Below are 16,287 nucleotides of genomic sequence, written 5' to 3' on the forward strand. Positions count from 1 at the left end.
ACTTTCAAAATAAGAGCTTGCAAGTTAACTATGAGATAATAACCACTGAAACAAACTATGTCAAATCCAGATACTACAAGTTCTGCTATTTTTGAAAACAGTCACATCACTAAAAATTAAGACTGAATTAGGACAAACCAAGTGATCTTGGAAGTCCATTATATTTTGTGGTTTTACCAATGCAGAGAAATACTATGAAAACTTGAGATATAGGCTATAAAACCAATTTGAAAAAAACATCTGCACACAGTATTTTCAATTACTGCTTTTTTTTTTTGTATCAGAAATCTACAATATTTCCTGAGCACTGATCATTTTTGAACTGATGAACGCACAAGCATTCGAGTTTCAATTGGACATGCGTGTCTACTATTGTCACCTTAAGATGGGCCTTAAACATGTCTTCTAGCCCCCTTATTATAAAATTCTTCCAGGACATGTCTTTTAGTTAACATCCAAAATAATAATTATTGTTACTGTCATAAGTTAAGAACATCTTAAGTTCTGTTTAAATAAGTTTAGCAAAAACAATTTGAACTGAATTTGTAAGGAACAGCTGGATTTCTGTGCATTTGGCTCTCACAAGAGCTAGAAAACTAAGTTTCTTAGGGATCTAAAATTTAAATATCCATTAATGATTCATCTTAAAGAGACTAGGTTAAGATGTTCTCCTATCATTTGCAATCAGAGATTTTATTTGGATATTTCATGAAGTATTCAGAGTCTTTTCTCAAGTTCTTTCTCTTTTACTTCGACACCATGAAAAAAATAAGACTAACTCGAGCAGTGTAAATCGGATCTGTGGCAATTAAACACCAGTTGGTGCATTTCATCCTTTACCTTGTTCCAAGATGAGTTTACTCATTAATATTTATGAAAAAGTACTGATCAACAGGTAGGAACTATACATTTTGGAGTCTGAAAGGAGCTTGTATTTCATTTTTTAAATTCTTGGGCATTTGTTGGTGGTAGTAACCTATATGGTGTGTTTATGTCAACTGAATTATTAAGAGCTTAGATTTTTATAGACTCACAAATAATATGAAAAGAATAAAATCTAATTAAGCTATGATATTGAGAGATGAGAGTTGCTCTTTGCTCTCATAAACTATCTAATCTTTCCTGAAAATGCATTTTCGTATGTCAAAATAAAACATGGAGTTAAGGTAAATACAGGAAAAATACAGTGAATTTATCTGAGGGAAAGACAAGTGGGTATGAGTGAGGAGGGGCCACTGCTTTTCATATTATTTTAAAAATATTGGTTGGAGGTCCTAATATTTCCTTCTAAACAGTGTGACAGACGGACAGAGACCATTAGGCAGCTACAATAATGAGAGTTTTAAACTTCTATTTGCTAAACTAATTTAGAGCTTTGATCAATTCCTAATACTGAGATATGTAAAAGCAACATTCTCCATATCTGAAAGAGAAAACAAAAAAAATCACTGTTAAGTGTTACTTACATTCCAAATCGCAATGTTCCAGAAACATATGTTTGCCAGTGTGCACAATAGAACATGAATGTTCCAGCAAAACAACAAAAAAACATCCAATCAGGGTTTGTCCCCAGCTGCACTGCAATACAAGTTCCAAGAACCACAAAAACTGCAAAAGAAAGATCACGATAATAACTGAACAATCTCAATAACCAACATTAACTGAGCTGGAAACACTTTTAGATTAAGCAAAAAAAAAAGAAAAAAAAAAAAAAAGACATGCTATGAATGTACAATCTTGTCTCAGGTACCTATGGTTCCAGGAAAGCAGGATATAATCTTTTACATTATCTTTCACCCCATAATTTCACTTTCATTTTTCACTATACCACTCAGTGGAACCAAAGGTCTTGAAAGCAACTAAAATACTTGAGCATTTTTTGGAGTATCCTCCCAGTTTAGTGATAGTGATGAACAGTAAAAAAAATTACAGGACAGAGTAAAAAGAAAGACTTCCCTTGTGCCTCAGTTACCTCATTTGTAACATGATGATAAAAACCAGACAAAATAAATCAATATTGTAAAGGATTTCAAACAGTGCCTGAAACATATTAGACATTGCATTAAGTGATTATTGGCGGAGGAGGAAGAAACACTAAAGACCTACATAATTCACAAAAGGACTGATTGTTTTTTACATCCATAGGTATCTTTTCATATGTAGCAGATATAATTATGGGTGACTTATACAGAAAAACATGTCCTATAAAAGTTTGGAACTCAAAGTACACCACAAAAAAGATTACCACTTAAAAGAAAAAATAGGGGGGTGCCTGGGTGGCTCAATTGGTTGAGTGTCCTACTCTCATTTTCAGCTCAGGTCATGATCTCTTAGTTACAAGATAGCGCCCCACATGGGGCTTCATGCTGAGTGTAGAGCCTGCTTGTGATTCTCTTTCCCTCTCTTTCTGCCCCTTCCCCTTTGGTACACACACATGCAAGCTCTCCCTCAAAATAAATAAATAAACAGGTAAAAAAAAATAGGATACACTTGATTAAATTAGGTGCCCATTAAGCCTTTGCATTCAGTAGAAGTCTTGAGTGTTTCTTGAGTCCTTTGAATTATGAGTGCTTAGCTATTCATTCTCCTCTACTTAGGAAGCTGTTGTCAGGACACGCTGAAACAATGATTTTCACAGGAACCTACATCTGCATATCTGAGTTCAGGAGGTAAAGCTACCATGGGTTTTTGTTTCTTTAAAAAAATATTCTAAATGCTATGCCAAATGACAAGAAACCAACAGAAAAAACTAAGTAAAAATATGTGTTGTGAGGGCATGGGGTGTTCCTACCAGGAAGACTAGTTAGAAACTGTCATTTAGTTTCTAAATCTTTTTTCCCTCCAAATACTAAAATAGTATTCTTAAAACAGTACAAGATGTATTGCCTATAACCTAATATATAACTCAGCTATTGCCAGCACTTTAGTATATATATTTCTTTCCAGACTTTAAAAAAAATTTTTTTTTAAATATTTGAGAGAGAGCAAGTCTATTATGAGTGAGGGAGGAACAGAGAGACGGGGAGAGAGAGAGAGAGACGGGGAGAGAGAGAGAGAGACGGGGAGAGAGAAAGAGAGAGAGAATCCCAAGTGCTGACAGAGTGGAGCCTGATACCAGGCTCGATCCCATGAACCACAAGGTCATGATCTGAGCCGAAATCAAGAGTCAGATGCTTAACCGACTGAGCCACCCAGGCACCACTCTTTCCAATCTTTTTATCCAAGCCCATTCATTGCCAGTTATACTGCAAGCCTACAACATAATTTTATCTTATTTTATTTATTTAAAAAAAAAATTTTTTTTAACGTTTATTTATTTTTGAGACAGAAAGAGACAGAGCATGAACGGAGGAAGGTCAGAGAGAGAAGGAGACACAGAATCCGAAATGGGCTCCAGGCTCCGGGCCGTCAGCACAGAGCCCGATGCGGGTCTCGAACCCACGAACCACGAGATCGTGACCTGAGCTGAAGTCAGATGCTTAACCGACTGAGCCACCCAGGCGCCCCTACAACATAATTTTAAATGTCTACAGAATATCCACATAAATATAAAGACCACAGATTTCCTGGTCTCCCACTATTGTACTCTTGTCTACAATTTATGAGATTTTTGATGATAATTATGCCCTAAGATTTTAAATATCACAGGTGCCAAAAGAATAATATTTAGGCTAAAAGTAGTTTAAGTAGAAATTAACTGAATTTCTAAATCTCCCAATACAGCCAATAATGAACAAATATTAATCATATTTATAGTCTTTTGAAAACATTAAAATTTGATATAAATCACTTACTCTGATACCATAACACCATAAACATTTTATTCTAACATTGTTTATCATATTAATTTTATCACTATTAATCATTAACACTAAAAAATCAACAATACCTGTTGATAGTGAATCACAACCATGATCAAAAAGTTCTCCCAAAGGAGAACTACTATTGGTTCTTCTTGCCTGTTTCCCATCTATAGCGTCCAAAGACTGGTAAATGAAAAGGCCACATGCACAAGCAATATATGCCCACAGAGGTGCCTGTGAAACAAAAGACACAAGATTTACTAAGACATATTCGTTACTATGTTTCACTGATAACGGTTTACTGGCAGATAGTTTGTCTTCATTCTCCAGAGAAGTACAACTAGTTGGAAGCTAAGGGAGAGAATGCAAGGGTTACATAATGGAAAACTTTCTGAAACAATCAGAATTGTAAAAGAATCACATTCTTTGCTTTGGAGGGCTGCTCACTGCAGATGCTGGATAACTGCTTTGTAAGGTTATCTTAAGAGATTACACTAGGTAACGTCCATAAGATTCCTCCTAACATTTAGTTAGAATAACTAACATTTAGATGCTGAGTCAATTAATGAATAATCTAGTACAGTTTCTCCCAAATTGGATTTTGAGGATGTTTATAGGTATTGCATGAAGAAAATGAATTCCATGCTTAACACATGTGGGAAACACTGGGTTAAACAATGTTAAACATTTCTTTACTGCAGGACTCCTTCCAGCCCTTAATGTTGCTAATGCACACTGTGAATATTCGAGAAGGGAGACACAACACACTGCCATTTTCTAAACTCATTTGAGCACGTAACCTATTTTTCAACATACCTCATCAGTGTTCAATGGAACAACGGTAGGGAAATGACGATCTAGCACACGGAGTGCTTAGAACATTATTTTTCAAATATTTATGGTCACATTTTCAAGGAATAATTTCTCTTTTCCCAGGCAGAAACTGAACCACTAATACTGAATTTAAATGCTATGTGTTAAAAAAGGAGAGCTTCTATTCGGCGTGTTCTCTTTAAGAAAGTAAGAAAGAGTGTTTTATATCACTTTTCACTATTTTCCCATGCCATGGAAAAATTTCTATGATCACAAGGTATTTCTCAGATATTGGTTATCAAGTTAAACTGAGTATCAAGTGCTCAGAGCAGCAAATCAAAACTATGCAGAGCTGCAAATAATATTCATATTCTTCACTGCAAAGAGGTTGCTCTCAGACATCTATTTAGTTACCAATATTAAAGGTAAGGATCTTTTCTTAAACATTTTCTTAGAGTCTCATATTTTAGAACATTGAAGCTATCAAAAGGACCAGAGTGTAAGCCTCCCCTAGGACAGAGTTACAAACCCTGAAAGCAATCACTGTGGTTACATAACCATAGTTGATGCGCAAGTTCACTGAGAGATTGGTTAACCTCGTGTGACTAAGAAGCCCCACCTTCTAGACTTTGAAGCTACTGCTTTTTGCTCCTACAGGAATCCAGTAACTCTAGAGCTGCACTGTCCTACATAGTTAGCCATTAGCCATGTGTGGCTATTTTAGTTTAGATTCATTACAATTAAATAAAAACAAAAACTCAGTTCGTCAGCTACACTAGGCACATTTCAAGTGCTCAACAGCCAGACGTGGCTATGGTTACCATCCTGGACCACGCATTTAGTAAGTCAGATCAAAAGAATTTCATTTAGCAATACAAAACAAAAACAAATGAATATTAAAACTAAAAACTCTTGGGCGCCTGGGTGGCGCAGTCGGTTAAGCGTCCGACTTCAGCCAGGTCACGATCTCGCGGTCCGTGAGTTCGAGCCCCGCGACAGGCTCTGGGCTGATGGCTTGGAGACTGGAGCCTGTTTCCGATTCTGTGTCTCCCTCTCTCTCTGCCCCATCCCCGTTCATGCTATGTCTCTCTCTGTCCCAAAAATAAAGAAAAAACGTTAAAAAAAATTAAAAAAAAAAAAAAAAAAAAAAAAAAACCTAAAAACTCTTATGGTCATATTTCAAAAAGTTTTAATTAAACCTGATAGAGCTCTTATTGGTAACAACATACAGCTCAGTTCGTTCTAGTTTTCCTGTGTATGAAATAGCTAATACCAATTTCCTTTATCTGTCTTAGGCTGCAAGGGTAACTCAAGCATATGTAACATATATCAAGCTGCAAGATAAATTCCAAATTAACTTATGATAGTAAAATCAAAGCTACTAGCTAAGGAGATTTAAGTACATAGTATCAGAAATCACAAGTATATTTTGGTATACATATAAAAAGGGATGGGGCACCTGGGGGTCTCAGTAGGTTAAACACCTGGCTCTTGATTTCGGCTCGGGTCATGGTCTTGGGGTTGCTGGGTTTGAGTGCGGTGTCGGACTCCACACTGACAGCTTGGAGCCTGCTTGGGATTCTCTCTCTTTCTCTCTCTCTGCTTCTTGTGTGCACGCATTTGCAAGCTCTCTAAATAAATAGATGAGCTTTTTTCTTTTTTTTTTTTTTAAAGGGTTAAGCCTATAGTTCTACCTTAGTAATTTGAAAAATAAGGACTGATTTTCCTTTCCCATCTACTGGAAAGTTTTTTTTTCTAACAAAAAGGCAAACTCTGCTGAAACCATTACAATAGTGACATTCTTTTCTATTAGAAAGACTAGTATCTGAAACTCTAATGTATTAAAAGAAATCAGTAACATAAATATATGGAAAGTTCACAATATCTGGAGACATGAAATTTAATGCTCACCCACTGGAATAAGGCCCAAAGGAATTAGAATCATAATGAATGAGAATGTCCCTGGGTAATAAGTTTAGGGAACTCTCTGACTCCAAAACAGTGATAAAGAAAAAAATATCCATGCTTTCATATATAAGTATTTTATTAGAAGAAATGAGGAATGGGAGGGAAATTGTGGGGAAGAACATATTACATACTTAATCTTTTTGACCAATGAAATAATAATTACTTATGGAGCATTATATGTTATGTACTATAAATGGATAATCTTACTTCTTTCAGTACCACAAAATAAAATTTCAAAGAATAAACTGTGACTTAGAGAATTTATGTAATTTACTGAAGATCACAGAGATAATAAGAGCATATCATGGAAGACAGCCATGACCTATTTTAATGCACTGTGATCTAAAGCTTAACAAGGATTTCTACTGTGCAGCTATAAATGTATCCATGCATAGCCTTTGTGGGACACTACCTTCCCTTGCAGAGCACCAAACAAACAGCAGCTCAGTCATGTTCTACCTTCATTCCTCCTAGTAGCCATTCTGAAAAGTTCTATTTGATTCAACTAGTTCTCATTCTGGAAGTTTCCTCAAAGATTTAAACTAATTCTAAGATTATTCCAATAATTCCAAATCACTTAAGCACAGAGGCTGAGGAAAAGTATTATAGGGAACATGGTACCTGGTACACTCTGGGGTGTTCAATAAATATTAGTAGCTGAGCTCTACCTTTAAACTTGCTCTCATTCCCTGACCCCTATTGTGGAACTAGCTTAGGATTGTTGGAGGGCTTCCATTAGAATTAACACACACCCCTGTTGTTCTGCTGTAACTGTAAGGATGTGTGAGACCTGAACCAAGTTCCTCTGGAAGTGGCTATCAGGTCCTCAAATAAGTCACAGGTAAAATAGTTCAAAGGACATGTGATAAAGAATCCCAGGACACATTTAAACAGTCATACTGGTTTTTAAGTTTCCTGATTGATATGAAGCAAGATAGTTAAGGAAATGATAGAAAATCAGAAATATATTCATACAATCTGTTTGGAACTGTATTTGTACAGGAGACGAGGAATTAAAAGTATTCAAGGGTGATTAAGAAATGAACTGGAAGAAGGAAAAAAATGTGTTTTGTAAGTAACTGTGACATTCAGTAGCCATTTACTTTAAGAGAGGTATGTAGGGGCACCTGGGTGGCTCAGTCGGTTAAGCATCTAACTTCGGCTCAGGTCATGATCTCACAGTTCATGAGTCTGAGCCCTGTGTTGGGCTCTGTGCTGACAGCTCAGAGCCTGGAGCTTGCTTCGGATTCTGGTTCTCCCTCTCTCTCTGCCCCTCCCCTGCTCACACTCTCTCTCTCTCTCTGCAAAATAGGTAAATATTAAAAAAAGAGAGAGAGAGAGAAACAAATGAATTGATAAAAACAGAAAAGGACAAGGGGTTGGATGGTGATAATTTTATCACAAAGAACGAATAATCTGAAAAGACTACTTAAAAATGATTACTTCAAGCTTAAAAGAAGAGAAGGAATCCTTGTGACCACTATGATTTCATATGGTTCAGAGTCACGTTTGACACCTTTCGTTGAGAATCACCTTGTATCTTCTTGGTGTGACTGATCATTCGGAGGGGCACAACATGCACAACAAATGTTGTGCCATCTACCTAACTACTTTAGTTCCCTTTTTATCAAGGAAGTTTCAAAACCAAAGAGATAAACATCAATTTACCTATTCTGATGAAGAGCTCTAGTTTCAGTTTTGGTTTTAAGTAACGGGTACAGAGGGTAAAAAGCGGGACCAGCAGTAGAGAGACTTGTACTGAAGGGGCCAATCAGAGAGTCCTTGTCAGCAATAACTGCTTCTCTTCTTCAAGGCAGCCATTGCAGGGTACAGAACAGAACTTCTTTTGCCTTGTTAGAATAATAGAGATATATCTGAGGTCTATCTGTCACATGTATTTACAGGAAGAGGAAAGGGATATTCAAACAATTCTCACTGGAATGGAGACGAAACCACTTTTTAATTTTTTTTAATGTTTATTTATTTTTGAGAGAGAGAGAGAGAGAGAAACAGAGTTGTGAGTGGAGGAGGGGCAGAGAGAGAGAGAGAGGGAGACACAGAATCCAAAGCAGGTTCCAGGCTTTGAGCTGTCAGCATAGAGCCTGATGCAGGGCTCAAACTCATGAACCATGAGATCATGACCCGAGCCGAAGTCGGACGCTTAACAGACTGAGCCCCCCAGGGCGCCCCGAGAGGAAACCACTTTTGATAAGACTGATTTACAGCTGTGCCATCTCACTACCAGAGCCTTTTTTCTCTGATCATTTTCAACTTTGCTAGGATTTCATTCAGCAATTAAAAAATTTAAAAAAAAAAATCCAGCCATTAAAAAAACTTTTTTGCATTGAGATTTACTGATTTTAAAAGGATTACCTTACATGTTAATCTCTGATGACACTAATATACCTACCAGACTCAGACTCCACCCTTTGCTTCTGGTTTTCATAAGCGGAGTATACAAAATAGACTGTAGTTATAAGCTTTATTAATAGTATGTGTGATACAATCTTTTAGAACAGTTGATAAATAATTGTCAAATCATCTTATCTTTAGCAAAAATGGCCTAAAATCCCAATTACATTGTTTTGGGTATATAACAAATGCTCAAATCTGTTAAGAAATTCACCTTACCTGCTCTGTGGCTGTGGGACAGTAGAAGACTAATAAAACAGTTGTACAGATGTTTATTGACAATCCGATGATGGTGATGAGATTTGGGGCAATCCAGGAGGGAACTCTTCCAACTAGCCATTCCCAATAGCCCTGCATCAAGGGCTCAAGCAGGGACCGTCCAGCACTCTGATATCTGTGTTCCTCTAGCCGCTTTAGTTGATGTCTTGATAATGGTGGCGTAGGTAACTGAAACAATTTATTTAATACACACCCTGGAGTACTCATATGCCCGAAGCCCATAGGGGACTCCGGGTGAGAATCTCCACATCGTTTCCTTGTTGACCGATGCCCACTCATGGATCTTGGCTGTCTTTTATTTGAAGAGAATAATTTCTTTTGTTTCACAGCTTTTTGTGGCTGGTCTTTACCTGAAAAAAGAGAAAAAGATGTATCTATCAGCCACTATTTATGTCAATGTCAGTAAAGTTTAAACTGGTAACAGACTAATGCATATCAAACAGGGATCAGAACACCAGGGACCTGTTTTTAGTTCTAATTCTTACTAAATGTGTGAGCCAAAAGAAGTCATATAACTTCACTCTCAGATGAAAAACATTAAGGGAATTAATAGTAATATAGTTCCCGAAACCTTATAGTTTGTCTGACTGAATTCAAAGCTCTCACTTTTTTTTTTCTATCTCACTCTGATTTCAGTAATATAATGGAATAAACCTTAGAAATGATCTAGTTATTTCACATGTATGGACACTGAGGTCCAAAGGCATACCCAAAGATAGCTAGCAAATTAATATTAATATCAGAGGAATGACTTGAATAAAATGGGTTTTAAATCAGATTATTTATTTAATGCTAATAGCTAACATTGAGCACTTGCTGTGTACTAATGCTTCAAGCACGTTTCACATATTAACTCATTTAACCCTCACAATAACTCTAGGTCAGGATTATTAATTATCCCCATTTTTACAGAAAATGAAACTAAGGCACAGGGGCTAACTAACTTGTCCAAGCTCATAGAGCTGGTAAGTGGGGTTCACACAAACACAGGGTTTCTGTCTAAGCTAAACTGAAAGATAAAAAAACTTATTAGTAGAATGGGATATTGAGAGTATTTTAGGCAGGGGTGAAGAGCAGTAACAAACCTAACTTTAAGAGGACAGAATACATGTATTAGCAGAGTGACCTGATGAACTGAGGTAGTAAGAAAAAAGTATAAGTGTATTAAGTGATGACTGTTCATAAAGGACCTTAAGTGTTTTTTTTTTTTAACGTTTATTTATTTTTGAGACAAAGACAGAGCATGAACGGGGGAGGGGCAGAGAGAGAGGGAGACACAGAATCGGAAGCAGGCTCCAGGCTCTGAGCCATCAGCCCAGAGCCCAACGCGGGGCTTGAACTCATGGACCGGACCGTGAGATCGTGACCTGAGCTGAAGTCGGACGCTTAACCGACTGAGCCACCCAGGCGCCCCAAGGACCTTAAGTTTAATCCCAAAAGTACTTGCACTTGACTTAGAAAAGATTAAAGATAACATAATTATTGTAAATCACTAAGCAACATAAGAAATGACAAGAATATATTCAAGACTAAAGGGGAGTCATGTATATATGTGTGTATATGCGTATGTATGTGTATATACATACATATATGCACATATATATACATATATGTATATTTATCAGAACACAGAAAGTGAGAACACTCAAAAGTTAGTGTGGTGACCTCAAACATTTGACGAGGGTAGTAAAAATTGAAGTGTGAAAGTCAAATCTGTACGTAACTTCTATTTAGAAGGAAGAATCCTGGAAAGGCACTTAGGAATTAGATATGAAGGCTGGAGGAACAGAAGAAAACATGAATCAACAGTCAGAGACTAGTGGTACTACTGTCAAAAAGGGAAGTGAGGAAAGTAAACCAGTTATTGTGGCTTGAAGGGTGATGGAAGGGGATTTAGGGATGGAGGTAAGAAATACACAGAAGTAACTTTTAAGCAGACATCTTTCAGACAAGATCAAATACCTGGAGTTTGAGCAAGAGATGAAAATTTCAAGTTATCAACTTAAAAGTTAAAGTCTAGTTCTTTTAGAAAGTAGAAAATTTCTTGAATGGATTAAGTGTGAAGAAAAAAGGAAAAGAGTAAGGAACTTTGCAGGAAATTCATGGTTACAAAGCAGAAGAGAGGGAAGCCATAAGAGGATTAAGGGGGGAAAAAGAAAGGAACAATCTCAATAGAACTAAAAGGGTAGTGGCAATGAACCAAGAGAGGTATACTTCAATCTTCTGGTAGAAAGCTATCCAAAATGCAATATGAAATTCCCAGAAATGTTGCACTATGGGAATAAAGAATGTGATACAGGGACTAGGACATCTCAGCAATGGACCCGGTATTAAACATGTGCAAGACTTCTTCCTTCTATTCCCATACATATCAAATTCTAAAGCTTCAATGTCACTAATGATCTATAGTGACATCCAAAATCTCAATCATGTATCTCAATAACTGGTTCAGAAAAGTTACTGTAATCATCAACTACTTTAAATAAATTTTCAAAAATCTTAAAAAGAATCGCCAGTGCTAACTAAAGTGCTCTGAAGTAAAAATACTGAAATAATTTTTTAAACTAAGGCAAACCAAAGATAATATCTTATTATTTCAAAGAATTCTTCCATACACCCAACTGTGTCACAAAGCAATTGATTAATGCCAAACAACTGGTTTGTAATCATTTTAGAGAAAGTGACAGGCCACCAAATAGCCTTATAGTCATATTTTCTGTGGTCAAATGATTCATCTTCACATTTGGAAGCTATAATAAATCAGTTCTTATAGAATTCAACTTAAAATGGGAACAAAAAGTCTAGTCAACTCAATTTACATTTTATTATTGTGGTGTTCCATTTTCCTATTGTAAAAAAAAAAACACACACACACAAACCAAAACCAAACAAACAAACAAAAAACAGGTGACATGCTGAAGGCACTAAACAACTACAAGTAACTGATCCTAATGGTTTTAAGTTTGAGCATTTGGCAGGATTATATGATACACTGATACCTCCCTTCTGAGTGTTTTCCCTCTGTGCCCTACATTTTTTTTTTTTTACCTTTTATTTCTCTCTTTAAAAAAATCTACATTTTGACAAACCTTTCTAGATTTTTACATAGATCTAGCCTTTGCATAATTCATACAAGAAAAAAGGCCAGGGAGTTTTTAAACACTGCGATTTGGCAACATTGTCTCTCTGTGAAGCTATTAGCAACAAGATTGCAAATATAAATTCGGATACATGTAGCCCCTGACATACAGATACCTACTTTCACTACATTCAGATACACACAGAGGTTGTCGTAGCTGACACAAGCCCATCTCTACTCTCCCTTCATCCCCTAACATCTGGGACCTAGACGCTATTGCAATTCAAACCATCTCAAGAAAAAAACAGGAGCTTTTGCATTTCAGCTCATGAAAAGCAAGCATATCTCAAGGGAGTGCAACAGGGTAGGTGACTGTAACAGGAAGATCGAACTTTATGGAGAGAAAGGGAAATAGGATGTGGAATGGGAATACGGAAAGGAGAAACAAATACTACTAAATTATTCTAGCCACTTGAAATTTTTACATAGAGTCAGGCCTATGCCACACTAAAGGAACTAAAACAATTAATGTAAGGAGTTAAAATCACTGCTGGCTAGCCTACCAACCACCAGTCATAAGTTTTTATGAGAAAATGAACTCCAAGTTCCAAATGCATTCAGCCAATATTGGTGCAGTAAACAGGACAGACAACGGGAGTCCCGGTTCCCATGTCCAAATGGAAAATAACTAAAAACAGGTAAATGAGCAAACAGCATTACATACTATGATGAGGGCTATGAGGAAAAGAGTGTGCAGCCAGAAAATAGTTAGGGGTGCACATTTTAGATAAGGTAATTGAAATCTATGAAGAGGTAGCATTTGTATCAAATTCACAGGAAGAAAAGGAGGTAGTCATTCCAAAAGCAGGAGAAAGAACTGTCCAAGGGAATAAGCCCTGAGTCAAGTCTTGTTCAGGTACCTTTGGGATCACTGTGGCTGGACAGCAGTAAATCAGATGGAAGAGTGACATACAATAAAGTCTGAAAAGCCAGACAATGCAGAGGTTTGTAGGAAGGAACTGAGTAAGGTTTATAGGTAAGGAACTGAGAATTTATTCTGTTTTGGAAGGCCATCAATGAGCTTATAAATTTGTAATTTTGTAGCACAGCTTATTAACTGAGGATATGTTTCATAAATCATAATAGTAAAAGTGAATATTTTGAACTGAAAAATTTCCCATTATCTGGAATCCAGTTTACTATAAATATTGATCACAGGCCTACAGCTATTGTAACCTTTCTACTTGTAATCAGCAAATTCCCCTTCCTGGCCCCAGTGCAATATTCCTTTCATAGCACTTACCACATTTTGAATTTTTTTGTTTCTTGTACTGTTTTTGGTCTTTTCCCCACACTGGTCTATAAGCTCCACAAATGCAGAGACCACACCTGTCGCAACATTCTTTTCTGAGAATCTCATACCATACCTAATACTAAGTGGGTAATTAGGACTTATTTATGGAACAAGGAACAAAAATGATTTATGTAGTATTTAATGAGCGCCTAGTTATTCTTGACCCTGAGGAAACAGAAAAACTGAAGTATGCCATCCATTCCCCCAAGAAGCTCAGGGCATGTGTGCGTGTGTGTCTTATAAACAGCTAGGTTACAATGTGCTCTGAACAAACTGTTGTGGGAGTCCAGAGGAGGGGGCACATATGGTCTAACAAAAGATTTTCTCTGTGCAGACATGAATATTTATATGAAAAGCCCAATGAAGGTACAAAAATATAATCAGAGATGTTTAACGAATACCTTTACTAAAATTACACACATTTTGTGGACATACATCTACGGCATAGAACATCTGTGCTTATAGCAGCTGAGGATAATGGCATGCTGCCTACATTATTCCTGGGTTCAGCTTTGGGGAACATCTGACAAGCATCCCACTAAAAAAGGAATCTCCAACTGCTCTGCAGAGCATAAGGTAAGCTTACACAATATCCAACCTGAAGTGTGAAATTCCAGATTTCCCACCCCCCACATCTCAGGGTGCCAAGTTTTGAGCTGCACTGATTCAGCAGTATGTTTATAGTCTTTTCACAGAAATTGGTGACAACACAGCTCTTTCCGACCTTTATGGCACTACTAAAGGAAAACTGTAATGGCCAACACTATTTGGGCAGCAGAGCAAATCATAAAAGGTTAAAAAAAAATAAATAAAAGGAAAACTAATAGGATCACAGGATTACATTCAGCATTATTTAACAAGTGATAACAGAACAAGTTAGCAAAAACAAAAGCCTTTTCAGCAGACTTGGAAGCAAAAACAGTACTGTGTAACACAATTTAGATCTACTGTTTTGCTGAAGTGAAATCTTGCATTCCTTAAAAAAACGAAATGACTTCCTCCAGAAAAAAAAAAAAAAAAAAAGCAAAGCAAAAGCGTGGCATTTTATAGATTATTTTCATATTCCATCAAAAAAGACAGCACAGCATGACCCTCAAAAGAACATCACCAAGCACTTTTAGCCAGCTTAAAGAACATGTCTGTCTACTGCCTCCTAGAAAACAGACTATGCAATAAAATGTAATTTGGGTTATAACAAAGTTTAGAGTTACACATCTCAAACGAATAAATGTTGATAATGTAAATTTCAGGAGAGACTGGGTGTGGGAAAGAGAATAAATTTATGAAACCACAGTGGTAAATATTCAGTAATAATCTATCAACTGGACAAGAAATAAAGGTGCCTCTGTCGGAACAGGTTAATACAAAAGGCAGATTCATCAAACTTATTTTCAGTTGGAAGCATCGTAGAGACAAGTTGTACAAGGGGCTTTGACTGGTTTTTCCCAGCACAGAATAAGCGGCAAAATAAATGCTTTTAGAACTTGGATAGCTGGAACTTTATGTGAACGCCAATGGTTCTAAAGTAGTAATGCTAAATGTCCTTACGACAGTCTAACTTGTGTTGTGAGTCAATTAAACACAAGCATTGAACACACTCCTACTAGCTCGAGAGTCGAAACGGAATCTTTACTCTCTGGCTACATACAAGACACTAAATTTGACTATCATAATATGGATTCATTAATGAACTAAGAGACCTCAAGAAAAATTAAATATCCGATACCAAGGATGCAAAATAGCAAAACGACACGGAAACGCCAAGCACCGAATTGGAGAAAACAGGTTAAACGCGGCTAACTGTAATCCCATTCATCCCAGTGATCCTGGGAACACCGGCAAACACTACCAACCCTCCCGTCCTTCCTCCTTCCAAGAACGCTGCTGAAAATAAACCCTAGCTGGCGATCTCGGAGCTTGTCAATATACGCTGAAATTTCTAGAAAAGTTGCTGATGAAGAAGCGTGGCCCAGCCCGCATTCCAAAAAGAAGGCCACCCGGGCACCGGATGCAACACGCTGGTGGACTTGGCAGCACCTGGGCAGGAGGGTGTGGACCTGACTAGGCAAGGTCGGTTCCACTCGGGCAGCGCCTCCACCCCTCGGCCCGCCCAGCCCCGGCCCGCCGAGGTTCTCCGCATCCCGACTCCCCCTCAGCAGCCCCCGGGCTCCCGCGCTGGCACTTGGCCACCTCAATCTCTCCACCTGCGGCCAGAGGAGCAGGCGCCCCTCGCCTTCCCCACAACCCCGCGCGCGAGGGCAGCCGGCGCGGGGAAGCACTGCGTTCGCCTCGCTCGAGTCCCTACACACCAATATTCCAACGCCCCACCCCAGAGCATGCAGCTCTCTCTCCACCCAGCTCGAGAGTCGTGCCCCCAACACGTCCGTCACACCCGGCCACCTTCCCCAGGCCGAGCCCGGCAGCCTTACCCCGACCCCCGAAAGCACACGGCTAGAAATAAGACCTCCTACTCCAGGCGACTGAGTGACTGTGATCCGCGGCGGCCCGTTCGCGACACTTTCGCGATTGCCGTAAAGGGAGACAGGGTTGGAAGGAGCGGCGGCGCGGGCGCGCTCCTC

The 16,287-nt window shown here is 38.0% G+C and overlaps 1 protein-coding gene across 3 annotated transcripts in view; it reads right to left on the reverse strand.

The window, feature by feature from the left end:
* The window catches only part of CEPT1 (choline/ethanolamine phosphotransferase 1), a 36,915-nt gene extending 20,636 nt beyond the window's left edge, over positions 1–16,279 (reverse strand). Inside the window, exons 1-4 of one of the 3 annotated variants that reach the window (XM_019457815.2) lie at positions 16,173–16,279; positions 9,216–9,625; positions 3,890–4,037; positions 1,467–1,608 (exon numbers count right to left, since the gene is read on the reverse strand). In XM_019457815.2, coding sequence (XP_019313360.1) covers positions 1,467–1,608; positions 3,890–4,037; positions 9,216–9,554 — 629 coding nt within the window. In that variant the 5' untranslated portion in view covers positions 9,555–9,625; positions 16,173–16,279. Of the gene's footprint in view, positions 1–1,466; positions 1,609–3,889; positions 4,038–9,215; positions 9,626–16,137 lie in introns of all 3 variants that reach the window. The other 2 variants (XM_019457814.2, XM_019457813.2) reach the window with 2 other exon arrangements.
* Positions 16,280–16,287: the final 8 nt, after the last annotated feature.

The sequence above is a fragment of the Panthera pardus genome, unplaced genomic scaffold (genome assembly GCF_024362965.1).
Source record: "Panthera pardus isolate Hobbes unplaced genomic scaffold, ASM2436296v1 HiC_scaffold_11, whole genome shotgun sequence".
NCBI lineage: Eukaryota > Metazoa > Chordata > Mammalia > Carnivora > Felidae > Panthera > Panthera pardus.